Source organism: Neltuma alba, unplaced genomic scaffold (genome assembly GCF_004799145.2).
Source record: "Neltuma alba isolate B1F8T4 unplaced genomic scaffold, ASM479914v2 tig00013719_pilon, whole genome shotgun sequence".
NCBI classification, from domain to species: domain Eukaryota; kingdom Viridiplantae; phylum Streptophyta; class Magnoliopsida; order Fabales; family Fabaceae; genus Neltuma; species Neltuma alba.
Window position 1 is genome coordinate 21,134 of NW_021637872.1, and position 27,617 is coordinate 48,750.

A 27,617-nucleotide genomic window follows, 5' to 3' on the forward strand; every position below is an offset into this window, starting at 1 on the left:
CCATTAAAGTTGAAATGATAACTTCCGAATTCAAACATGTGAGCCAAAATCTATGGGGTTGTCAACGATTTCTTTAGCACGTGAGAAGACAAGTCCCTCGTAGCATCTAGGTAAAATGATATTTATGGACCTTCAAAGAAGATTAATAACAGTAAAGGATCTTGAAATTTTGAAAGTTCAAGAAGGACCATGGTCCTCGGTTGGAATTAAAGTTTTCTTGAGTTAATTTTTCAACATTATTATATCATCTTCCATCTTTTCAGTATTTATTTTCAACATTTTTAATTACTAGTTTTTTGATTTTTTCAGTAACCACCTTAGATGTTTTCAATACTTCCATGTTATTAACACTTATCTTCAATTCTTTTTCAATTCTAAAAACATGGAAGATGACTACTGAACAAATTGGAAAATTAAGCATTGAAAATGAGGAAATTGAATGCAAAAAAATATGGAAGATGAATCCTGAAAAAAATTAACTCAGAAAGCTTTTAGTTGCAGCCAAAGACCATGATCTTTTATTGAAATTTCAAAATTTCTATGTTCTTAACTGTTATTAACATTCTTATGGGGTCCTTAAATGCCATTTTACGTAGCATCTAAATGATAGAATTTTCCATATCTAACCTTAGCTGAGGTCAAATTAGCTGTCTCTTTTCTTTTTGGATGGAATAAGACTTTTATCGGAAGAAGGAAAATTACCAAAAAAAAAAAAGGGGTCAAGACAGCCTCCTAAAGAGAAGAAAGCAAAGAAGAGAAGGAAAAAACAAGGGACAATTGCAATGAAGTCCCAAGTAACAAATATAATTACTAAAAAGTCCTCATGACAATAGAACGGCCTACAATGACAAGAGTAGTAAATGACAATTGCTCACTTGTCATTAGGACTTATTGGTAATTATTTTTTTTTCATTGGGACCTTATTATAATTCTTCCAAAAAAACAATAAAGAACAAATAAAACTTTAGAAAACAATAGCGCAATACCACTGCCGGACCCCGTTAGTATTAGTCAAAGATACTGACAGTTTCAAGCAATAGTAACGCATGAGTTACAGGAAAATTTCTAGCCAAAAATACCTTGCTGATTCCTCCTTGAAAATCTTCATGGGTTGCTTATCCAACAATGCAAATAATTCACCACCAGGGCAGAAGTCTGTTATCAAGCATACATGTGTAGAAGTCTGTGAAGATAAAGAAAAAATTAGTACATAGATAAAGTAACTGAAGTTAACGAGATTAAAAAGCATTTGTGACTAAACCGATGATAAGGCTCATGATATGAATATATAAATGGTAGCAGAATATTATTTCATAAGCATAATGCAAGACTGCTCTAAGATGTTCTAGAATAATCATTGATACTTGTTATTACTTTTACTTCTTTTTTCTTTAAAAAAAAGAAAAAAAAAGAAAAAGAACTTATTAAGAGAGAAGAAGAACCTGAATTAGGAGGATCAGGCATTTTCTCTACAGCAAAGGCAAAAGAAAAACTACCCAACAGCTCAAAAGAGCTCTCCAACTTCCTTTTATATTTACAAAAGAAAATCCCCTTACAAGACCTAAAGAACGAATCCGTAGGGAAAATCACAATAATAAAAGTTATCCTTTCCCAGAGAAGATTTGTTGGTTATTATGATAGTCTCACATCTCTGTTAGCTGTTTCTGTAATTTATTCTCATTGATGATTTCATATGATTCTAGAGACAAAGTTGTTGCCATGGTCCCTATAAATACCCCTCTATTTCATTCTGTATAATTGGAGAGGACAGATAGAAAAAAAATAGCATCTATAATTTATTCATGCAGGTGAACATAGATATATACGCAGAAGCGGTGAAGGCTTAAATTTAAATTAGGAAGCAATAAGATATTTATATTTAAATATATTATATATATACCTATTCTTACTAAATAACTAAAGATAATAGCTAATTTAAATAATGTCTTTGTGAAATAGGATGTGTTATCGCAATGCTCCTTTGTATTTATTTTAGCTCTTTAAGCAGAGGCAGCTAAGCATGAAGGATACCTGCACGCATAGCATCAGACATTTCTAAGAGTTGGAAACGGTAATGTGAGATATAGACAATTAGCATACCTGAAAAGAAGTGTATAGAGAGGGAAGAAAAGGATGATCCAGCAACGATATAATCTCTCTCTCAATGCATGCTCGATGAACCTAAAATAGCAATTAATTCATTCCATCTAAGTATAATAAATAAGATAAATTTCCAACTACTCTCGGGCACAAGCTAAAGAGCAAGCTCAAGTGCATACGTAGAAAAATGAAGTGTTTCAACACATTATCATTTGTAATATCTCTAATGTTAAAATTATACCATCAAAAAGCTAAATCTGATGCATGCAAGAACCCTTTAAACAATAAAGCTAGTTGTTTTCTTACATATCCAGACCTTATTACGATTTAGTAAGACTGATTTTTCCATTGCCTTCATTGCATATAGTTCACCTGCACCTTGAAGCTCCACAAGGTGAACACTGTAACAGGAAAACAGAACAAAAGTTTGATAAGAAAGCAAAGCATCTTCTTTACCAGGGAAGTGATCAAGATATATAAAGCACCATAGCCTTGAAGAACTGATACTCATCAATAGTGTTGAAGGAAGAAGAATGGTTAACCAGTGGGTTGGGTGAGCACTAGTACTGTGCCTCTCGTACTCAACCTAAGTTTCACTATAAACATACACATATATGGAACCTGATAGACAATGTCAATGGTCTATTCAAATTTATTCTCGCTCTTTCATTGCCTATACAGTCAACGTTGTAAGCAAATTGATTCAAAATCCTAAAGATGTTAATGTCATTGTTGTGCAAAAAATAATTTACGTTTGGTACAAAGGAATTTCTACTCTGGAATGGAAAAAGAACAGGGAACACAACTGCAGTATGGGACACAACTGCAGTACGTCAAAGGTATGTATATTTTAATACATTGTAGTCAACGCAAAGTAAAATCAAAACGTGACAAACGGCAGTGTAAAAGCCATAAAGGATTGACACACGAATTTATGTTGTATAAAGTCCAGTGCATGCCATGAATTCCGATCATAACTATAACGAAGGGTGAGTAAATTTTTTAGGGTAAAAAAAGGAGAAGATGTACCTGCCAGTATCTCCACAACCCAACGGCCTTATTGGCTTAAAATGATGCAGTCCAATTTTTTCGCCACTTGCAGTTAGCTAAAAATTCCAAGAATAGGATAAATAAAATATTATTAAAGATATAAAATAAACCTGCTTAGAACATTTATAAATGACTCGTGTGTTCATAGGTAAACATACTAAATTACAAAGTCACTATCATGTAAGCATGCGCAATAGAAATTGTTGTGTAATCATAATCCGTGTAAGTTAAGGAAGGGTAGTTTGGTCATTAGAGTTAGACTCAGGATTTTAAGTCTTTCTGCATGATAGAGTTAGTTAGTTAGTTGGTTGGTTAGTAGTTAGTTACATTTTCTTTTTTCCGTTTCCTTCCTATAAAAGGATACTCTCTAGACTAAATCGAATGTAATGTGCATTGTTAATCAAGTCAGGATTATCCCCAATTCTCTCTGTTCCTCAATCTCTCCTTCCTCTCTGCTCTCTCTATTCTTCTTAATTCTTTCTTTCTCCCTCTCTCTGCGTTTCTGATTACAGAAACGTAACAAGTGGCATCAGAGCCCCTGTTCCTCGGACCTACGCTGTGCACCTGAATCTTTATGGTCACCACCCGATCAAGATCAAGCGACCCAGTCATGGACGAGAGGCTTCAAGTCGTTGAAAACCAGATAGGCACCGTTGCCACGCTCCAAGAATCTGTCTTTCATTTGTCAACCCAGATTCAGACAATGGCTCGAAATATTGACGAGGTGAACACGGCCCTCCGCAATCTCGAACAACCACGCAATGGGCATCGGGCGAACGGAGCTGGGAATGGACGACAGCGTGCGACCCAATTCACGAAAATGGAATTCCCCAAGTTTGCGCGTAGCGACGTGCTGGCGTGGATCCTAAAGTGCGAACGCTTCTTTGAGCTCGATGAGACGCCAGAGGAAGCCAAGGTCAAGATTGCAAGTCTGCACCTTGATGACCGTGCGTTCCAGTGGCATCTGGCGAATGAGAAACAGTGGGGTGCGAACCCGCCAACCTGGGAGGAGTACGTTGATATTCTTAAGGATTGTTTTGGACCAGCTTACGAGTCGCTGGTAGGCGACCTTTTGCGTCTTCGTCACCAGGGTACGCTGGCGGACTTCAATGAGGAATTCGATCTCGTGTCGGCGAAGGTGGGGTTCTCCGAAGCGCAATTGGTCGACGCATACTTGAATCTAGTAAGGGAAGAATTGGCGGGCCCGGTCCGAATGTTTAAGCCCAGGACCATGCGTGAGGCAAAAAGCCTTGCTCGTATGCAAGAACTCACGATGGATCGACAGAATGTCAAGAAAGGGTCGGACAAGGGGCTTCGGTTGGCAACACCTGTCAATGCGGTGGCACCTCCATTTCGTTACACCTCTGCACCGAGTAAGGAGGATTCGACTATAAATGGAACTCAGTACAGGGAAAGAAGTCTCACGATCGCACCCAAGACCCAATCTTTCAACACTAAAAGCCTACCGAGGCTTCAGAAAGCATTGACCGCAGAAGAAGAGGCAGAGCATCGACAAAAAAATCTCTGCTTCTATTGCCACGAGAAATTTTCCAGGGATCATAAATGTCCCCAGAGGCAGAAACTCCAACTCCACTTTATTGAAATTGGGGTTGACGGAGATGCTGATGCTGAACCGGAAGAGGAATCTAATAACAATGATGAAGAAGTCCCACGAATTTCGTTACATGCTATCACAGGAGCCGATGAGGCAGATTCCATGAGACTCCAGGGCCACGTGGGAAGGAGACCGATACACGTTTTAATTGACAATGGGAGTACTCACGACTTCCTTGATTTGTCATTTGCTAAAAGACTTGGCTGGCAAACTGATCCTGCACCGTCTTCTTATGTGCAGGTAGCAGGGGGAAGAAGGTTACAGGTCCATGGCATTTGGAAAGATTTCAAATGGAGAATGCAGGGGCTAGATTTCACATTTGACTTCCGGATACTGGACTTACATACCTATGACATGGTCCTTGGGGTCAAATGGCTCAAAAGTATTCGAAATGCTTTTTGGGACTATGAAAAGATGGTTATGTACTTCTGGAAGGATAACCAGATCTGCAAACTTCAAGCAACCCCTCCTACTTCATGGAAGATCATTCAACCTAAGGCTGCCGAGGCTCACCTTCTCCAGGAAACTCAGAAATTCTTGCTCCAGCTAGTCCACATTAAAGACAGGGAGTTGGAATGTTTTACTGTTACACATATTGATGATGCTTATCTCCCCCAAGTAAATAATGTTTTGAGTGACTTTCAGGACATTTTTCAAGAGCCCCGGAAGCTGCCACCCCTAAGGGAGGGTCATAATCACCCAATTATCTTACAAGAAGGAACTGACCCGGTTAATGTGAAGCCATACAGATATCCTGCAGCCCAAAAAGACGTTATTGAAAAAATGGTTACTGAGTTACTTCACACGGGAGTCTTGCAAGACAGCTCATCCCCTTTCTCCGCACCCATAGTACTAGTCAAGAAAAAGGACGGGTCTTGGCGCATGTGTATCGATTACCGTGCTCTTAATAAAAAGACTGTCAAGAACCAATATCCTATTCCCTTGGTGGAAGACCTGTTTGATGAGCTCAGTCTGGCTAGGTGGTTCACAAAGCTTGATCTAAGGGCTGGCTACCACCAGATTCGAATGGAGCCTCAAGATGTGTATAAAACAGCATTTAAAACACATTCAGGGCATTATGAGTGGTTGGTGATGCCATTTGGCTTGACCAATGCCCCTGCTACATTCCAGGGGGCTATGAATGCTATTTTCAGACCTCACTTAAGAAAGTTTGTTTTAGTGTTTTTTGATGATATACTAATCTACAGTCCTACTTTTGCAGACCACACCTCCCATTTGAAGACTGTACTTCAGATTTTACGGGATAATCAGTATTATGTGAAAAAAGAAAAATGCACCTTTGCTGCTACCTCTGTGGAGTACCTTGGGCACATTATTGGTAATGGGACGGTCTCAACTGACCCAAAGAAGATCCAGGCAGTCAAGGATTGGGCCGAACCAGTTAGTGTGAAGCAATTAAGGGGCTTCCTTGGATTAGCAGGGTATTATAGGCGTTTTATAAGGAACTATGGGACCATAGCTCGTCCCCTTACTTCCTTATTAAAGAAGAATAGTTTTCAGTGGTCTGAGGAAGCTGCTCAAGCCTTTCAGTCGCTCAAGGAGGCTCTCACTTCTGCCCCAGTACTCTCCCTACCTGACTTCACTAAAGAGCTTGTGGTGGAGGCTGATGCATGCGGTACTGGTATAGGGGCAGTCCTGATGCAAAAGGGGCAGCCATTAGCTTTTTTCAGTAAGGTCCTGTCCCCTAAGCACCAGAGACTCTCGGTGTATGAGAAAGAGTTAATGGCCGTGGTACTTGCTGTCCTCCAGTGGCATCAATACTTGGAAAGGAACAAGTTCGTTATTAAGACTGATCAACAAAGTCTTAAGTATTTGTTGGGTCAACAATTACACACTCCTTTTCAACGTTATTGGGTCTCTAAATTAGCAGGATTTGATTATGAGATTCAGTATAAACGGGGGAATGATAATAATGCAGCAGATGCCCTTTCTAGGATGCCAAGAGAGGAGTTAATGCAACTAGCTTTTGATACTGCCTCCCCTGAATTACTGGACAAGATCAAGAATAGCTGGCAGAGTGATACTTTCATTACCTCTCTAAGAGAGAAACTACAGGAGCATGGGGATCATTGGAGTCATTTCGCTTGGGATGGACAATTATTGAGGCGTAAGGGCAAGCTGGTAATCGGTTCAGACCCACTTCTTAGGCAACAAATCTTAGATTGGTTACATACTAGTCCTCAAGGAGGGCACTCGGGGATTCAAGCAACTTATCAGCGGGTTAAGAGCCTATTTTGGTGGAAAAAAATGATCAATGACATCACTGAATATGTCAAGCACTGTGACACTTGTGCAAGATGCAAGTATGAGACTTCAGCTTCTCCTGGATTACTACAACCATTGCCTATTCCTAGCAGGATTTGGGAAAGTATTGCAATGGACTTCATTGATGGGCTTCCTAAATCTCATGGGAAGGATGCTATATGGGTCATTATTGATAGGATGAGTAAATATGCTCATTTTATCTCTCTCTCCCACCCCTATTCTGCATCTACCTTGGCTCAGTTATTCATGGACCATGTGTTTAAATTACATGGAGCCCCAGCAGAAATCATTAGTGATCGGGATCCTATCTTTATAAGCAACTTTTGGAAGGAATTCCTAAGAGTAATGGGTGTTGATCAAAAATTATCTTCTTCCTACCATCCTCAAACCGATGGTCAGTCAGAAGTTCTTAATCGCTGTTTGGAGACCTACTTGAGGTGCATGACTTGGGAGAAACCCAAGGACTGGAGTCGGTGGTTGTCTCAGGCTGAATGGTGGTATAACACCAACTTCCACTCTTCTACGAAGGTTTCTCCTTATGAGTTACTCTATGGTCAGAAACCTCCGGTTCACTCTCCTTACCTGCCTCATAATTCTGTTCTTGAAGCAGTTGACCGAAGCTTTTCTGCAAGGGAAGAAATGATCTCTGTTCTTAAACATCATCTACACCGGGCTGCTAACATCATGAAGCAAAGAGCTGACTCTCACAGGATTGACAGAGAATTTGCTGTGGGACAGTGGGTTTTCTTAAAGTTGCAACCCTATAGGCAAATTTCTGCTGCCTCCAGAAGTTCCCAAAAATTGGCACCCCGGTATTTTGGGCCCTATCAGATTTTGGAAAGGATTGGCAAAGTCGCTTATAGGCTGGATCTTCCACCCCACACGAGAATACATTCTGTTTTTCACATTTCGCTACTTAAGCTATGTCCTGACCCCTCGGTCAAGCCTAGACACCCACCAATAAATTTCCCTGAACTCCCTACAGTCCAGGAACCCGAGAAGATTTTAAATAAAAGGGTGGGCAGGCAGAGACAACGACTAATTACTGAGATCTTAGTTCAGTGGAAGGGAAGACCTGATGAAGAAGCATCCTGGATGCCCCTCTTTCAGTTTCAACAACAGTTTCCTAGCTTTGTAATTCAGGATCCTTGAGGGCAAGGATCTTTTGAAGGGGAGGGCATTGTTGTGTAATCATAATCCGTGTAAGTTAAGGAAGGGTAGTTTGGTCATTAGAGTTAGACTCAGGATTTTAAGTCTTTCTGCATGATAGAGTTAGTTAGTTAGTTGGTTGGTTAGTAGTTAGTTACATTTTCTTTTTTCCGTTTCCTTCCTATAAAAGGATACTCTCTAGACTAAATCGAATGTAATGTGCATTGTTAATCAAGTCAGGATTATCCCCAATTCTCTCTGTTCCTCAATCTCTCCTTCCTCTCTGCTCTCTCTATTCTTCTTAATTCTTTCTTTCTCCCTCTCTCTGCGTTTCTGATTACAGAAACGTAACAGAAACCATAACCATTGAAACAACAATGATCAACTCAATCTCCAAAACATTACAAATGAACAGAAATCAAATGATCAAATTCATCGTAAAAGATCCAAAATAATTTGATGCGTCGTTGGATCTGCATTACTATAATTTTAGAATAATTGTACAGCTAAATTAAAATAAATGAGCCACTACCTAAGGGGCTAGGCTTCATATAGCAAACCTAATCTATATTACAAATAGATACCCAAGGAACCTGACAGGCTAAGTCAGTCATCAAGTTCAGATTCTTCTCACTCTTTTCTTTCTTTTACTAATTTCTAGAATAACATTCAACATAGAGAAGTTGAAAATAAGAATAAAAGACAGCAATTTCAATGTCCAATGATAAGGTATTAGACGTTCTCGGAAACAAATACAGGCCATAATAAGATCAAGACAAGATATTGTGGTAAATAGGTTATTTATGTTTATTTATATCTATAAATATTTGTATTTATTAGATAGGATATGATGAGTATATCTCAGCACATATAAGGGAATATCTCCAATATCTTTTTTTTGAATTCTTTCCCAAATCCTCCTGATTATGATGAGGATTCTCTTGTACACTATTTAATTATTGGCTACACCAAGGAATAAGATCATTGAGCTATTAGACCCTGTTACTCCATATGGTATCAAAGCCGCGGCTTTCTCTGTCATTCCGATAAGTCTCTCGGCGCTCTCTCTCTGGCCGACCGGTTGAGAAGCTTGCTTCCATGGCAACTTCTCCTAATGGGTCGACCACCTCTGCATCATCGAAGGTCAATGACTCCAATGGGTCTAGCACTGCCGATGGACCGTCTGTGTTTGGGTCCCCTGTTTCTATCGTCTCTGAACGACTAACCCTCACCAATTATCGTGACTGGGCCCAGGCCGTCCTGCTCGCCGTTGAAGGTCGTGGCAAACTCAGGTTCCTCAATGGTGATGCGTCTCTCCCGTCAGACTCTGCCTCCTTTGCGATGGCTCAATGGAAGATTGATAATGCCTTGGTCTCTTCTTGGTTGATCAATGCAATGTCTCCTCAGCTCAAACGAACTTTTATGTATCTTCCCACGGCTCGAGAAATATGGGAAGCTATTCGTGACTCCTACTCTGATGCTAAGGATCACTCTCGGCTATTTGACTTGCGTCGTCAGACCTGGAGGTGTGGACAAGGTCCACATCATGTTATCGGATACTAGTTTGAACTCGTAGCCCTCTGGCAGGAATTGGATTTGATTACCACTGAAGAATGGTCTTCTGCTACTGATGCTGCTCGCAACAAAAAAAATATTGAAACTAAACGAGTACTACTCTTCCTTGCTAGCCTGAACCAAGAATTTGACGATGTACGCACTCGGATTTTAGGCCAACATACTCTCGGATTTTAGGCCAACATACTCTCGGATTTTAGGCCAACATACTCTGCCCACCACCAGAGAGGTATATGTTGAAGTTCGCCGTGAAGAATCGCGACTTGAGGTAATGTTACCCGGACCAAGAATGACTGTCTCAGACTCTTCTGCCTTTATCAGTAAAAATATCGACCACGGCTCCTCTCAAAACAAGGGGAAACTCGCCTGTGATCATTGTAAGAAGACTGGACATACACGTGACAGGTGCTGGGATCTTGTTGGGAAACCTGCTCACTGGAAACCATGAAGGAGTAAGCCCCGTGCAAATCAGGCTATGCATGAACATAATGCACCTACTTCCTCTACTCCTGACACGATTCCTAGCATTAGCCAGGAACAACTGGGACAATTATTAGACTTCATCAAAACCTTACCGGCTCCAAAGAAACCAGTGACTTCAGCCTCTATGGCTCAGAAAGGTAATTCTATTGCCCTTCAAACCTCATTTATGCCCTCTAAGTGGATTGTCGATAGTGGTGCTTCTGATCACATGACATCAGAAGCAAGAATGTTTGTTTCTTACCTTCCTTCAGTAGGAAATCAAACCATTAAAACAGCCACTGGTTCACCCTCTCCTATAGCCGAAACAGGCACCGTCCATCTCACTGATAAATTTTAGCTTCAATCTGTTTTGCATGTTCCCCATCTCGCCTGTAATCTTTTGTCTATCAGCAAGTTGACTAAACATGTAAACTATTGTGCTCACTTCTTTCCGTCTCATTGTATTTTTCAGGATCTCTCCTTGGGGACGATGATTGGCACGGCTAAAGAGTACGGTGGCCTCTATTACCTTGATGTCTCCATGGTTACTGCCTTGTGTTCCAGAATAAGTGGCTCTGTCTCCACTCCTGAAGCAAATAATTTTCTGTTATTGCATCAAAGGATGGGTCATCCTAGTTTTTCCTATATGCAAAAATTGTTTCTTGATTTATCTTTTAATAAAGACAGTATTTTTCATTGTGATGTTTGTGAGTTGGCCAAACACCATCGTATCACTTATTCTCCTTCTGTTTACCAGTCATCTCGTCCTTTTTCTACTGTACGTAGTGATGTTTGGGGTTCTTCGCGTATTCCGAATCGAACTCACTCAAAATTTTTTGTCACCTTTATTGATGACCTCACTCGCATGTGTTGGGTTTACCTTTTAAAGGAAAAATCTGATGTTGCTGCCATAATTATTGAATTATTTAACTATGTCAAAAATCAATTCAACACCTCCATCTAAGTCCTCTATACTGATAATGGTACTGAATACTTCAATCAATACCTTGACCCCTTTCTAACAACTAATGGCATTGTTCATAAAAGTAGTTGCCCTCACACCCCTCAACAGAATGGTATTGCTAAATGAAAAAATAAACATCTCCTTGAAGTTGCTCGTGCACTTCTCTACACTTGTCATATACCTAAGTTCTATTGGGGGGATGCCATTCTTGCTGTCACACACTTAATCAATCATCTACCGAGTCGTACCATCTCTTATACCTCTCCTCTTGCCAAACTCCGTGAAACCCATCTAGTGTCTCACTTAGACTCTACTCTACCCCTTTGTGTATTTGGCTGTTCGGTCTTTGCTCATATTCACCATCTATCTTCCAAGTTTGCTCCTTGGGTATTCCAATCTTCAAAAGGGTTATAAATGTTATGATCCGGTCTCTAAACGCCTGTTTGTAAGCCGAGATGTCACCTTTGTTGAGACTGAACCATATTATCCACCTGCTTCAATTCAGGGGGAGAGTTGGAGTGAATTTCAGCCTACTACAAGTGTTCCAGAACCTATACCTCCCATCTCCTCCAATCCTTATCCGGTTCCTTTGGATCCACCCTCCATTATGCTTGTGCCACCTAGTGCAATAAGTGAGACTCACAAAAAGCAGAAGCAGTTTGATAAGGTATATAACCGTAGAGACAAGCAAACACATGGGGCTGTCATACTTGAGGCCGTGCCACTCACAAAACCGGTGACAGATCCTAACATTGTCGAGGCTGGTATAAAAATTGCTCAAAAAGAGGTATGTGAACTGGATCTACCTATTGCCTTGAGAAAGAAAAGTCATTCTTGCACTAAACACCCTATCCAGAATTTTGTGACCTATGCTGCTCTCTCTAAGAGTCATTATACCTTTGTAACTAATCTTGATAAGATTACAGTTCCTAATGATATTCATGAAGCCCTTAAAATCCCAGAGCGGAAAAATGCTGTCATGGAAGAAGTAAGGGCCTTGGAGAAGAACGGTACATGGGAAATTACCAAATTACCAGTTGGTAAGAAATCAGTAGGCTGCAAGTGGGTCTTTACTCCTAAATACAATGCAGATGGGTCTCTCAATAAACACAAGGCTAGATTGGTTGCAAAGGGATTCACTCAAACGTATGGGGTGGATTACAATGAGACGTTTGCTCCTGTGGCAAAACTGAATACTATTAGGGTCCTTCTGTCTATTGCAGTGAATCTTGACTGGCCTTTACAGCAATTAGACATCAAGAACGCCTTTCTTAATGGTGAACTAAAAGAAGAAGCGTATATGACCTTGCCACCTGGTTTTGAAATGGGTAGAAACAATCAGGTATGCAGGTTAAAAAAAATCTATATATGGGCTAAAGCAATCAACCAAAGCATGGTTTGATAGGTTTTCTAAAGTTCTTAAAGCTGAGGGATACAAGCAGAGTTTGTCAAATCACACAATGTTTGTCTCCAAGAATGGGGATCTCATCACCATTCTCATTGTGTATGTCGACGACATTGTTCTTACTGGAAATGATATAGAGGAGATGAACAGGATAAAGGCAGCTTTGAATAAAGAATTTGAAGTAAAGGATCTTGGAAAGTTGAAGTATTTCCTGGGCATGGAAGTTGCAAGGTCAAAAGAGGGTATTTCTATCTGCCAACAAAAATACATCCTGGACTTACTCAAGAAAACCGGAATGCTTGGATGCAAACCAAGTAAAGTGCCCATAAATATCAAAAAGAAGGTCAAGAAAAGTGAAAAACCCCAAAACTGAAAAAGAAGCTGCAAGTAGAAAGAAACAGGAGAAAGATGAAGCACCCGCAGATAAGAGACGTTATCAAAGGTTAGTTGGGAAGTTAATCTACCTCTCACATACTAGACCCGACATCGCCTTTCTTGTGAGTGTAGCAAGCTAGCATATGCACTCACTGAAAAAGAAGCACATGGATGCAGCCTACAAAATATTGAGGTACCTTAAAGGTACTCCTAGTCATGGTTTGTCCTTTAAGAAGAGCAATGATAGAACTGCTGAAATCTACACTGATGCAGATTGGGTAGGAGACCAGGAAAACAGTAGATCAACTTCAGGATACTGTACCTTTGTTTGGGGCAACTTAGTGACATGGCAAAGCCAAAAACAAAGGTTGTAGCAAAAAGCAGTGCAGAGTCAGAATTGAGAGCATTGGCTCAAGGTATTATGGAAGGTCTATGGATAAGAAGAGTAGCAGAAGAGGCACACTTTGTGATCAACTCTCCATTGAAGTTCTATTGTGATAATAAAGCAGCCCTCAGTATGCTGTTAAATCCAGTTCAAATAGCAGAACTAAACATGTTGAGATAGATCGACACTTCACAAGGGAAAATGTAGAAGATGGGATTATCTGTCTATCCTATGTTCCTACCAAGATGCAGATTGCGGATATCCTCATGAAAGGACTCTCAAAAGATGTATTTAAAAAATTTGTCAGCAAGTTGGACATGATGAGCATCTATGATCCAACTTGAGGGGGAGTGTGGTAAATAGGTTATTTATGTTTATTTATATCTTTAAATATTTGTATTTATTAGATAGGATATGAGGAGTATATCTCGGCACATATAAGGGAATATCTCCAATATCTTTTTATGAATTCTTTCCCAAATCCTACTGATTATGATGAGGATTCTCCTGTACACTATTTAATTACCGGCTACACCAAGGAATAAGATCATTGAGCTATCAGACTCTGTTACTCCACAGATATCATTTCACCGTTCAGCAGACGGTAAACCATGATCCATTAGTGAGAGAAAGAAGAACATAAGGTTCATGTGCAGAGATTGAAGAAGCGAAGACAATGGGAGGGAGTTGATGAGTTGTACATCACATGTACATCAATTAGGTACAAAGTATGCCAACTAGAATGAAAAGAAAGTCGATCAGCTGCCATGTCAGATTTAACAGAAATAGTGGAGATGCTATATTTTGAGATTTATCTAGAACATTTTCAAAACATGAATTTATTTGTAACTATAAGGAACAAGAGATTCGTTCATGGCCAATATAAAATATGAATATTATTTTAGAACCATAATAGTATCTTAAGCTTCTAAAGGTGCAATATCTAAGCAGGTGGGCCCCTGTACATGGCAGCAATGAAGAATGCAATGTTCACAAGACGCCTAACAAATTTTATGATTCATATCAATTTTAGAGTTTATTATTATTTATAAGCCTTAGGTATCCCCTGTCATTTATCCTTGGGAATTTATGTGCGAATTAATATAAAAAAGAGGGAGAAGTGCTACCATGGTGATATTTTATATTGAAGTTTACCCATATCATAAAGTCCTCTTCGAGAAAAGAGCATTTACGGAATAATCATAGATGAAGAGAATAAAGGGAGGGATGGTAACTAATCCTACGATGGTCTGAACTGTAACCATTAGAATAAGCAAATCGGACTCCTCCAAACCCTAAAGAGGAAGTCCGCTGGCTTGTACAAGTTGTTAAAGTAATAAGAGAACACTGTTGTGTTGCGTGCTGAATTCTGTACTAAGAATATCCTTCAATATCTTGTAGGCTAGCCACCTCTCCAACAGTCCCCCCCCCCCCCCAAAACACAAAAAAAAAAGTTTCTACTGCATAGCTCCAATATTTATTTCCAGTCTTATTAAGGAAATTCAATATTTTTAGTGACCAAGGGAAGAATGTTAGAGAGGCCGCTAATGAGAAGCATGTCTAACAAGGATGTTGTCAAAGGAAGCACTAATCACTGTGATGTTCTAGGGTAGTAATGCAGCGTCAAGATGTCTCAGTTCATATTCAATTTTTGCTGTGAAATTGAGTTCTACTCGTAACAAGTTGAATCTTGTATGATCTTCCATTTGAAGGAAAGTGCTGGAAAGCCTATCCAAGTGGGTTACTAATGGATTAGGAGTTTATCTTTATCTCGAGTATGAGTATAAGTTTATCATTATGTGGAGTTCTGAAGTTAATAATTATTTATCAATCGTATTTTTCCAGCATCCTTATCCTAAAATGTTACTGTCGCTTATCCCCACCAATATCCCAAGGAGAGCATTCTGTACTCTCTACGCCGCGGGGGCATCTGCATCAGTGAAATTATTTATGCAGTTTCCAAAATCAGGGTAGAAAGAGCCTCAATTTCCATATAGCTATTACCAAATGAATAAAATATATTTTTACTCGATCTGAACCATCTATGAGACCTATGGAGCCATTCCCTTCTGTAAGATCTAGCAATCTCATGGGGATACAAAAAAATGGAGATAATGTGAATATGTGACATCGCAGGAAGAATTTCACAAACTGTCAAATCAATACCTTCTGGATTGCTAACCAAGAAGAACTTTCCTTTTTATGAGGTCTCGGGAAGACAGGCTGAGAATGAATTGCCCACAAATCTTCCGGTCTCTACAGGACAAGAGCTACATTTGTTATCTTTCAACAAGAAATATCACCATACCAGATTTCTTCTTCAAATGAAATAATTATGGCAAACACGAGCCAATAGAGCACATGAGTACTCATTGATGCACGACAGAAGCATGAGAAAACCAAATAACCTAAACCCCACATCAACCATCCTCTCTAAGAGTTGCTTGGCCTTAGCTTTTGTGGCAGGAAATTGCCCCTTTTTTTTTCCAAAAAAGAAAGTACTCATTTGAAAAAATGTGTCTGGCCAATCTTGTGTAAAAAATAAAGTTAAAAAAAAAAATCTGCTCTTGAGATAAAGTAACAGCAGTTTTTCTATTGAGGAAAGAAAACTGATACTCGAGCTTCCTCTCTGAAGCAGAAGCTGATAATTTTTTTCATTGCACGTAAAAAAAATCCTCACAGAAAATCATTAGTTACCACCAATATTTTCACCTGACATCTACTCTCTTTCTTTACCTAACATCTACTCTCACTCAAAACCATACCTGCACAAGTTAGTCATTTGACACAATTATTATATATATATATATATCCAAACATACACATTATTAAAACTCCATTTGGAAAAACTTGTGTTGAAACAAGCAAAATCCACAGCAACCCCAAATAAGATATAGGAAACAGGCCATAGGAAAGGAATATTCTACAAGAAAATAAAACCTTCAGAAGGTTCACAATCCTATAATGCCTTTTGCTAGACTATATTGTTCACACGGAATCATTATGGCAATACGAAAGTGGTGTATGTGGAGACTTTTACAATCTCACAATATAATGCAATGTTACATTATGTTGAATATGTTCTTGATATTTAAAACAGAATCATTTGTATACTGATTGACATCTTTTGAGAGCAGAAAGTGAAATGAAACATCAATGTGTTTGACAAAATTCAAAAATAAGTTATAAATCCAAAATTTAACCAAATACGGATACCTTACCAAGTTGGCATCAGGAAGCTCTCGGACAGCCTCATCAACATTTTCTGCAGTTGCTTTGACCTGATAACAGAGACAGATGCAGAGTAAAATTACTAAAAATATATGACAATGCTGGTTGTGTTTTCGCTTAAAGTAGGTCACAAAAAGAAAGGTTTAAAAAAAATTAAAATTTCAAAATAGCACATGTGCCTATATTTTATGCAAGCAATGCCACATCATTTTTTCTTGTTTCCGAGTCATGTCTTGTGTCTGTCCTTCATAGTTAGTTTTCTGTCCATTTTACAGCATAATTTTTGGAAAGTGTCTTGGAATTCCCATTATATTGGCAAATAGAACTGGAAAATAATTGGCATCCACTTGAAAGTTTTTATCTGTAAAGATTATATTCCTGGACAGCAAGCTATTAAAAAGCTAAATAACAAAAATAAGGTATCATATTATCTCAGATCAATTCATGAACACTGGATCTACAAGAATATAAAATATCAAAGATGACTGGATGAAAAACAATTAACCAATAATGAAAAAGAGAACAAGAAAGTGACAGTGTGCTCTAAGAAAATATTAATAGGATGGGAAAGAAAAGAATTACTCACCAACTTTGCACTTTGTTGCTCTGTTTTCTCAGATAGGCGGTTTCTTAAAGGTTCTACATGATCACTTCCATCTAATTGGACGCCTATAAAGTATTGAAGCTCACCCTAAAGTACAATTTGATTGAAAAGAAAAAAGGGGGACGAAAGATCAGATAAAAGATTGAGCTTTTTCATGTGCAACTTTATTTTTCCTTGAAGATTATTGTAGCTACCTTTTGATCACGCATAGGCTGCAAGTGGAACAAATTCCAGAACTTCTTTCCTACAAATTGTTTAGGGAAAAAAAAAAATTCTCTGAGGCTCACTACTTTTTTGTTTCACTATGTAGACAGATATAATGTTCCCCTCCCTCATATATTTCATTGTCTCACCAATAAATTTGAAAAAATGGAACACGATGCATACCACTCTTGGTATAGTTGATCAGCTGAACAGTGATTTCCCTTTGTTCTCTTATAGCACTTCTAATCTTTGCTACAGTTGCTTGATCTGTTTCTGGTCCTTGAAGAAACCTGCATAATGAATGAAGTGCTAATAATGTCAGTGGCCTGATTAAAAAAAAGCTTGTGCATACAAGAAATCTACCTAGCAAGACCAAAGGAGACATCTGGTCCAAAAGAACATAATATGCTAATTATAACTATCAATCACTCAGGTCCATTGCTATCACGGGTAAAGATTGATTACCATATGCTAACATTATGCAATTAGTCTTCACCTGTCTCGGTAAATGTTGAGTAACATAAAATTGTATATTCATTTGAAAGATATTGGATGATGGCATACTACCAAGAGAAATTCCACACGCCTTAAAGGTGACTGCCAAAATTTTAACATTTCAAAGAATTTATTTCTTATGTTCTTCTCCACTTCAACAAATTCATATAATCAAAACTAAATATTAGAAGAAACTGCCTACAAGATATAAGAGACTACTGTATGAGCTTGCATGGTTCCCACAACACAATATAATGCACGAGATGACAAGTAAAGCATTAAATCTCAGCAGCAGACTGACATAAACAGGAGTAGAAGGGGGAAAATAACTTAATATACATGAAGAAGTGAGTAAAACTGAATATTATCACAAGACATGAATGCAAAGAGAGAGTATAAACAAACTAGTGTACGATTCATACCGACAGTTTCTTCCTAATATTTCCTCTCGAGTATATTCTGTAAGTTCAAGAAAGCTATCAGACGCATATATCTGCACAAGACACCCACCATAGTCATGGAAAAGGTAAAATTGCACTACAGAAATATCCTTACAAGACATATGGTTGTTAGTGTATGCATAATACAACTATGAGCATATATAATTTCAATCTTGATAGCTTAGATTATTACCATATAATCTCACAACTAAGAAAAATGTTTAAAGAAGCTGCTATGAAAGATATTTTACAATGTGCTTAGTGGTCTTATATGGTAAGAAACCACCACAGAATCAAAGTTTTAATATCCCAGACATTTGCTTGAAAAACATTTAAATATAAACTTTTAATGAGTAAAATGCAGTCCCCTCCTTAAAACTGCACCTTCTTTAGTATAACTTCTAATTCATTACGTAAAAAGTAATAAAAAGAAAAACATGCATAAAATCTTCATCGCCATCGATTTTTGCGTTATACTATTGTTCTACAAAATATTATAAACAGCATCGTCAAATTTGATCATGATTCTGACATCAGCATAAAATGCTAAAGACAAGTAAATTTCATCACAAAAATTCAGTAATCAACTAAAGTCATCCTCTTTTCATTGAATTTTATTGTCAAAAGCCTCTGATTTCCAGCTATGATAATTTTCAGTGCACATTTCAACAAAGGAGACAGAAAAATATCTGTCACCAGTCACCGTATGAGGAATTAAAATAAGGTTGACAATGTAGTCTAAACAGGGTTTTGATGTAATATGAGGTTCAAGACTTCAATAACAAAGTTTCTTTTGCATTTTACACTCTATGAAAAATGGTTCTAAAAGAAGAGAAATACAGAAGCTGGGGATAAAATGTTGCTTCCATTTTCAGTGCGACCTTTTGGCAAATCCCAGAATGTGCTTCATTTGCAAATAGAAAACAAAAAGATGAAGAAAAGGATTCCTAGTCCCATATGTTATTCTGCCAATTGTTTTCATAGATAGAATTAAAGATTAGGTAATCCAGCCACATAAATAATAATCATGATGATGATGCTGATAGCACCTCATGCTTCTAAACAAAACAGGAATCAAAATTTATCATACAATTGGGTTGTCTGGAAGTCTAGGATCCGAAATCACAAAATTCTTTTCAATGCGCTCCAATGTGGTTGCTAGATCGATTCCCTGTCGTATATCCCTCTCTCTTTGAGCACGCTCCCAACTGTCAGAACGTTCCATGTCCTTAGTCATCAAAATCTCTGGCTCAACAATGGGCTTTTCATCATGCTTCCCTGTAGAGCTTGGAGATCTCCCTTTAAAACTGCAGTAAAATTTAAGAGATATCAAGAACATATTCTGATCGTATCTTCCAAGTAAACATTTACTCAGGAAAAAAAAAAAGGCAAAGATTCTTCAACAACTCCATAATATGTATATTTGATGAGTCAGATGAAAATCACGAGGAATAAAAGCACAATTTAATATAACAAAAAAGAAATAGCACCTCATGAAAGAAATGCGCCCTGACTTCCTTCTGCTTTTATCAACGTCAAAGTCTAGTGAAGTAGTTTGCCTCTTTGTTGAACTAGTACTCTCAATTTCAACAGACTTCGGCAAAACAAAATCAGAATTGATTTTTTCTTGCTCTTCAAGTTTAATGGCATTGTCTTGGCTCACAGACCGAATGATGGATTTTGGGTCCTTGACAGTTTGGACAACCTCTGCGATGGAACCCAAAGCTTTTTCCTTTTGACGGGCTGAAAAACAAAATTAGGTTATTATAACAAACTCAAAACCAGAAACAGCACAAAAATGGCAAAGTATGATTACCATCATAACGAATTAATGACTTAGGCAACCCATTTGGCCGCAACGCCTTTTCATTCACACCTTCAGTGTATTTGCTCACCTCAACCTGCATTCTGCAGTAATAGCTGTATCAAGCATATTTCTAGATGTGTTTAAATACTTTACCGGTGTAATAAGATAATGCGTACCAGTACAAAATACTTTGAGCTGTATTAAACACATTTCATCTATTTCATCATCTGTTATAGGTAACAGAGAGAGAATAGAGGAAATAGGCCAAACAATAAAATATGAAATTCACTCAACACCAATTACACCCATCAGAGCCCCCATTTATAGTATTACTACCCGTATTCCCAAATTACCCCTAACCCTACTCCTAATTCCCATGTATCATCATCTTTTACTCAAAATTATCAGTTAGATGTGTTAAATTACCAGTGTAATAAGCAAATGCCCAACTGTATTTAGTACTTCAAGCTGTACTAAACACATTTAATCTATTTAGTCATCCTTTACACAGGGGGGAAAAAAATTATCAGGTGGATAAAGAAAGATAGATATCCTAAACTACATATTAACAAGGCAGCCTCAAAATAAAATGGAGCAGAGGTCCTGAATAGCTCATAGTCACAGTAAAGCTGATTGACCTCTCTGCATATCAGTAATGCCTTAAATACCCTCGTGTAGAAGACTAGTGAGAGCCTTAAAGACAGTTTTGTTCCGAAGACATGTATAGTGGCAAAAGTATGCCCCTGAAGATACAAGTATTGCACTCAAACCACCCAAACAGGAGGATCCCATAAATCAAGCACTAAACTTCTCCAAAGTTTAAAGACCAACTCATGTTCACCATTGGTGCCAGATAGGTTATGCCGAAGGTAGTCTTTGTTGGACAGGGGAGAAATAAACAGGATGGAGCTTCACAATCAGATCTAAACATTACACACTGGTCTGCAAACCTGTAACAAGTCATTTTTGTCAACCTGGGGAGTATTGCTTACCAGCCAGAACTCAAATTGGCGTATCAAGAAGAGAACTCTCCCATATTAGGGAAAAATGGGTTAGGTTTGTGACAATAAAGTACCAGAAGAATCAGGATTCCAAGCTCTCGTTTGATTTACACTAGATAATAAGAACAGATTTCTGAAGAACTGAAGCTCGCCACTTTCACTATATTCAGGAGAAAAAAAGGAGAAGGAGGAGGAGGAAGATGAAGGAAATTCCAAGAGAGATCGAAATCCTCAACAGGGGAGAAACTATGGATATGTGAATTATGCGAATAAAAAAGTTCACTTGATCACACCTCACATCCAACCACTCTGCCTGAGCCAAAGTTGCAGCCCAAGTGAACTCGGGGCTATTGATCCTTTACAAGTTTACTGTTGAAAGAAAAAACTAATCTCCCCATTCAAAAAAAAATAAAAAATAAAAAATCTCCCACCAGATCAAGCCCAGTGATCTACTGTTGACCCTAAAAGTACTTTATCATTTGCTGAAACACTCGCAGTAAGTCTGGTAACAACTTCCTAAGTTTAAATCAGGGAGCAATAAGCAAGAAGACAAGATATTCAAATTTGAATATTTCTATACCTACTCTTATTGAACAACTAATTTAAATAACTAACTAAACAATAATGAAATTGAAAATAAGCTTTGTGTTTATATTAATCAACAAAGAGAATAAACTTCTTACACAAGGCACTGGTGTGTAGAAAATAACCACGGTTTTGGACCGTATAAATCATGTGTACCAAGCTTGTTGTGTATGTACTTAATTTGGAAACCCTCAAGGGACAAAGTGAGTACATCCACTAGCTGGTCATTTGAACCAACAAACTTTGTACCCAGATGTTCATATTGAATATTCTCCCTGGTCCCTTGTTGACAATGGACTTCAATATACTTAGTCCTCTCATGAAAAACTAGATTAAAAGCAATACAAATTCCTGCTTGGTTATCAACACTATTTGATCGGTACTTTCAAACTCTAATCCCAGGATGAGTTGCTTCATAAACATAAGTTCACATATTGCTAAATCCATATACAATACTCCGCTGAATTAAAGCTTGCAACTGCATTTTGTTTCTTACTCTCACATAGGAATTTGTCTCCTAACCTTAGAACCTTTCTCACTAAGCCACATGCCATCCATATTCCCAAAAGGTTATTCAATACATGAGAAGTGAAAACACATGCAATAAAGGTTGAGATCAAAGTACTTGTTTTTTTTTTTTGGGGGGGTGGGGGTGTTTGAGACTTGGTGAAGCTACCGATAGGGAAGAATAATCATAGATGGGTATGATTCATATGACCCTTTGAAGAGATATAAGGTCTGGCATGTCAACAAGAGGTATACCCCGGCTTATTGCATAGACTCTGAGGAAACTTGTGTCCCAACTGCAAAAATGAATATCATGAGACTTAAGTCTTATTATTTGTCGACTTAAGTCTTATTATTTGACATACACCAACCGATAAAGGGTTGTACCTGAGAGTTGTGGGGAAAATGATTTATTTGTCCAATACAAGATCTAATTTAGTCTATATAGCAGGTCTTGTTAAGTCAGCTTAAAAAATCCCAAGATTGCTCACGCTCTACAGAATCTTACAAATCTATTTTTGTCACGTAGAGTAGCTGCCTTGAATCTATAAATACCAATGTATATAGTCTCATTAAACACAATAAAAACTAGAATTGGACATTATCTTCAAATGCAAGTATACTCCATGTCATGCCACAAATTTCAAACCATTTGGACCATCATTATACAATCCATCCTTGGTTCATTAGTCTAGGCTAAGCATGCAAGCAGCAAGACACTTGATTATATGTACTTTTACAAATAAGAAAAACAAGCAAATCAAGAAGATAAATATATTAAAAACTCCATAACTTGGCATGAATAATTTTTTATGAAGGAAAACATCAATATGTAAGTAAGCAGAACTAAATATGTAAAGGTAAACTGACCCAATGAACTTGATGACATTGCCCTGGCTATCTCTTATAGGAGTGATAGTAAGAAGATTCCAGAACAGGGTTCCATCTTTCTTGTAGTTTAAAAGCCTGCCACAATAGCTTTTTCCATTTTTAACTGCATCTCGAATTTTGGCCACTTCTTTCTGGTCTGTTTCAGGGCCCTGAAGAAACCGGCTGCAACAAGAAATCACTGCTTTTATTAAAGTGTTTCAGCTCTACACGTATGTTATAATAACAAGGGTTTTCTTCCCACACAAAATCGCCACAACTCAACTTAATATGAGAAGAATAAATCACCAGACAGATTAAGATTGCATTAGTTTAGTTTACGCTTAACAGCTTATGGAAGTAACGGCTGTCAAGGATCTAGGCTGACATTGGGATCTTTCCATCTTATATAAGCAATAATGTGCTCACCAATTCCTCCCAATGATCTCCTTTGAAGAATAACCTGTCATACTGAAAAATCCACTGCTGGCATACATTATTGGGCAGTCTGGTTTAGTTGCATCTGAGACAACAAACGTTTGTTGCAGTGTCGCCAAGGCTTCCTTCAACTCTTGTGATACCCTCGGGAATGCCCCTGATGATGACTCTGACCCATGATTTGATTCTTCAGATGTCCTTGTTGATACTGCTGCAGTAAATCTATCTGACAAATTTTTGCTTTTTTCACCATCGAGGGAGGAACTAGTTGTCACTCCTCCTACTGCTTTAAAACTACCTGAGTTCATCACAAGGCCCCATTCGGCAGTTCTCTCAGCAATGCTTGCTTCAGTCAAAATTTGATGATTAAAAGGTGTCTTCTCATTCAGACGCCCCCTTGCATTTTCATCTTTCTTTCCATTGTTAGCCCCAAAATCATCCATATTTGCTGAGCTGCTAGAATTGACAAAATTTGATTCGCTGGGAAATGCCATCCACTTGTCCACAGATTCCCGGCTGTCTTCTGAATAAGAGGAAATGAATGCCAGTTCACCAGCATTATGATCATTAGCAGATGATTTCTGCTTCTCTGAAAGCTTCTCCATTTATAATATTCCTCCAACAACGAGTACAGACTTAGGAGTACAACCTACCGAACTCAGAAATGAACATGATCAGCCTCTAAATTTGAAAAAATAACCTCTGGGAAGCTAACGAGATTTTCCACCGTTATAGAAACACCCATCACGGAATGTTCCAAGGAGACTTGTATGTATGAACATAAAATATTAGAGGAAATAATTCTATATCGGCAGAAAAGTGCAAATTAAAAAACTTGGTACAAAATATCAATCAAATTCCTAACAAGTAGAAAAATCCTGCAGAAAGCATTATAAAACTTACATAAATAATTGAGAATCAGCACCAAATAAATAACGCCTATGTATGTATTCAATAATTCCCGTAAAAGGAATAAACAAACTACCCAAAATATTAATCTTGTATATAGAGCGGTGCTTTCCTCACAAAGTGAAGTTGACTATTTGAAGGGGTCAGCATACAGATAATGCATAACTAACTGCAAAGGTAAAATTAGAGGCGCGTGGGGAGAAGATAAAGAGAAATACTTCAATAGTTCTCGAATGGGTTAATAAGATTCAGTCCTTTTATGAGATGTATTCCTACTTCTACTTTTGGGCAAACAAAGAAAATGGCCCGAAAGAAGATTCTATTGACTTCAGCTGTGTACCTAATCTTGACAGTTTTGGTATGCTTTAACTTCACTGCACACTCTTAGAAGAAATGATGAACCCCTGGAGATCGCGTTTGTCAGTGTCTCGAACTGCAATGTGCCTGTATATATAGATATATATCTCCTACTTCGAGCTTCCTCGAGTGCTCGAGCGTCAATGCCCCCCTAAAATAGAGAAACAATGAAGAGACGTTTCATTTGAAAGGCCAGAAAAGTGATAAAATAGATATTTGTTTGCACGCACGAATTCAGCGGTTGATTTCCCCGTTTATCCACCAAAATTCTTTGGGTAAATAAAACAAAAACAACAGCAGCAACGTAGAAAAAGAATATCTATATGCAGACATGAATATTTATGAGGCCAGAAAGTATTTGGCGTGGCACTGGTTAAAGATAAATTTCGCTATCACAATTAATTCATTTGGTCTCCTTTGAAAAATGACAGGAACAAAATGTTATCACCATAAGAAAAATAATACATACATGGTGTGGTCGTACGAGCTTCCACGTCGTACACAGAGTGGGCAAGGTTGAAATATAATTGAGATGAGGGAAAAACCGACATTGCAGGTATCCTTCGCAAGGGCACGCGTTATAACAAGTCATCCCAATATAATTGAGACAGGCAAGCAGGATGAAAGTGCTGGGCGATAGGGAAGGTCCAATAATCGTCATCACGAGTTCAATGGTGGACTGCGATGAAGTCAAATCGAAGCCACCGGTCAGTCTCGCCGTGGTCAACGGCAAAGAGACCAGAAGGCCTTCAAAAGCCGGAAGGAAAGTCTGAACTTTCATGGATATAGAGATAGAGAGAGATTCTGAGGACGAAAACCCAGACCAGGGAGGCATTCGGATTCCGGAGGACAAGGCGGGAATACTAACGCCTTAGCCCAACCGCCGGTTTCATGGTGATTGGGGCATGAATGACTTCCAAGTTTCGAGCTTCTTTATCACTCCCGGATAAAATAACCATAAAATAACAGTGTGTAAAAGGGAAAAAAACTTTTAACTTGGTAGTTAGTACAGTGGGAACGAAATTTCGTTTATAAACAAAATTACTTATTTCCTAAATAAATATATATATCAATGAAACTTATTTAACTCTTTTTGCCAACAGTTACACTTATTTAACTAATTTATATCTTAAACATACTTTCAGTATTTAATAGTACATATTTTACCTGCCAACCTTTAATGAAATGTAACACTTAAAATAAGTCATTTCATGCATTTAATAGGGGTATGTTAAAAAAATATATTAATATTTCTCAAACTTTGTGATTTGTCTTGTAACAAATCGCCTCCCAAAATTTTGTCTTATAAATAAAAACAGAAAGAGCATAGAATTAAATTTCTAATTATATTTACAGACCAAATGATAAATGACAATAACAAAAATCTCGTGTCGGATTAGATATAAGGCAAAAAATGAAGTGATATTTTATATGATTTATTATTACTTAAAGATACAATCTACATTTTCCTCACATAAAATTATTTAACATTTTATTAGATTTTGCATACAAAAAAAACATAGTATTTAATTAAAATTTCTATAAAAACACACACACACACATATATATATATTACTCACTCTAGTTCAAAAGCATTAAATCTTTGAAGGGACTTGATTTTTAATAAGATACAGTTTGAATTTGTCTAATTGTTTAATGTATTTTTTTTCATTTTTATCTCTATTTAATTATATATCTCCCTCATCTCTTTTTTTACTCATTCTCTTTCCTCTCTTTTTTCACTCATTCTCTCTCCCACTTACACTTTCCATAAATAAGAGTGTTTTAAGAAAAGAAGTTATTTTTATATATTTATTATCTTTAACTAATTTTAACTAACTTTTTGAGTTTTATGATTTAGTTATTTGATATTTATATTTTGAAGCAGATGGGTATTTCACACACTAAGATCATAAAAGTCAACATATACAAAATAATAAGTAGAATTCACATTTGAGATTGAAAAAAGTAGGATTCGTGATTTATCTTTTAAAGTTCAAGTTTTCAAGTCAACCTTCAGTGAGTGTCTGTAGGCTTGCATCTAAAAGCATTTATAAGTTAAAATAAAATTTGGAGGAATCCCAAAAAAAAATACTTTTAAATTTGAAAATTTTAAATCAGTCTTGTTCACTTTATTAATAGTAATTGACAATATTTAAAAAGCATATGAAACAGATTTTTGTAGTCATTCCTAATTTGGAATTTAAAATTTCAGAGGTAGTTTTTTAGGATTTTTATCATAAAATTTTATAGCTTATCTGAGATTATTATAAGCTGACTGTATTATTATTCTAGAGGCTAATTAATTACCTTTTTATGTTGGCAAAAAATTACTCCTTCAGTATGTAACGTAAAATCTACTTAACAAATTTGATTAGATAAGAAAGTTAGGAAAATTAGTTAATTATAAAAAAAAATATGACATGTTTTTCATAAAACACTATAATCATCTTTCTTAATATTCTTCCTTCCTCTCCTACTTGGTTATGATTAAGAGAGTATCAATAGGGGTAATTTAGAAAAAAATGATAAATATGAAAAATAGATCTTGTATTTAAGACCATAATCAACTCAACAATTAGATCATATTTAAGAATTGAAGGAGTATCTTTTTATACTTATACCTTGTTTTAGAAATAAACAAGGTCTAAAATAATTTGAGTCAATGTGTTTATTAATTAGTCAACCCTATAACTTAAATCAACTTATTTTTTTCACACGAAAATCATTTTAATAGATATCAATTAAGTTTATAATTAAACTAAACACTTGGACCCAATTCAATTGTTGAATAGAATAAAGCCCT

The 27,617-nt window shown here is 37.3% G+C and overlaps 1 protein-coding gene across 1 annotated transcript in view; it reads right to left on the reverse strand.

The window, feature by feature from the left end:
* LOC114738916 (phototropin-2) overlaps positions 1-25,070 on the reverse strand; it is a 30,146-nt gene extending 5,076 nt beyond the window's left edge. Inside the window, exons 1-16 of the mRNA XM_028926977.1 lie at positions 24,795-25,070; positions 23,537-24,194; positions 23,111-23,293; positions 20,157-20,248; positions 19,831-20,083; positions 19,431-19,647; positions 18,323-18,393; positions 17,589-17,695; positions 17,396-17,445; positions 17,184-17,288; positions 16,588-16,647; positions 15,533-15,622; positions 3,130-3,206; positions 2,417-2,501; positions 2,101-2,181; positions 1,080-1,183 (exon numbers count right to left, since the gene is read on the reverse strand). Coding sequence (XP_028782810.1) covers positions 1,080-1,183; positions 2,101-2,181; positions 2,417-2,501; positions 3,130-3,206; positions 15,533-15,622; positions 16,588-16,647; positions 17,184-17,288; positions 17,396-17,445; positions 17,589-17,695; positions 18,323-18,393; positions 19,431-19,647; positions 19,831-20,083; positions 20,157-20,248; positions 23,111-23,293; positions 23,537-24,150 — 2,189 coding nt within the window. The 5' untranslated portion in view covers positions 24,151-24,194; positions 24,795-25,070. The remainder of the gene's footprint in view (positions 1-1,079; positions 1,184-2,100; positions 2,182-2,416; positions 2,502-3,129; positions 3,207-15,532; positions 15,623-16,587; positions 16,648-17,183; positions 17,289-17,395; positions 17,446-17,588; positions 17,696-18,322; positions 18,394-19,430; positions 19,648-19,830; positions 20,084-20,156; positions 20,249-23,110; positions 23,294-23,536; positions 24,195-24,794) is intronic.
* Positions 25,071-27,617: the final 2,547 nt, after the last annotated feature.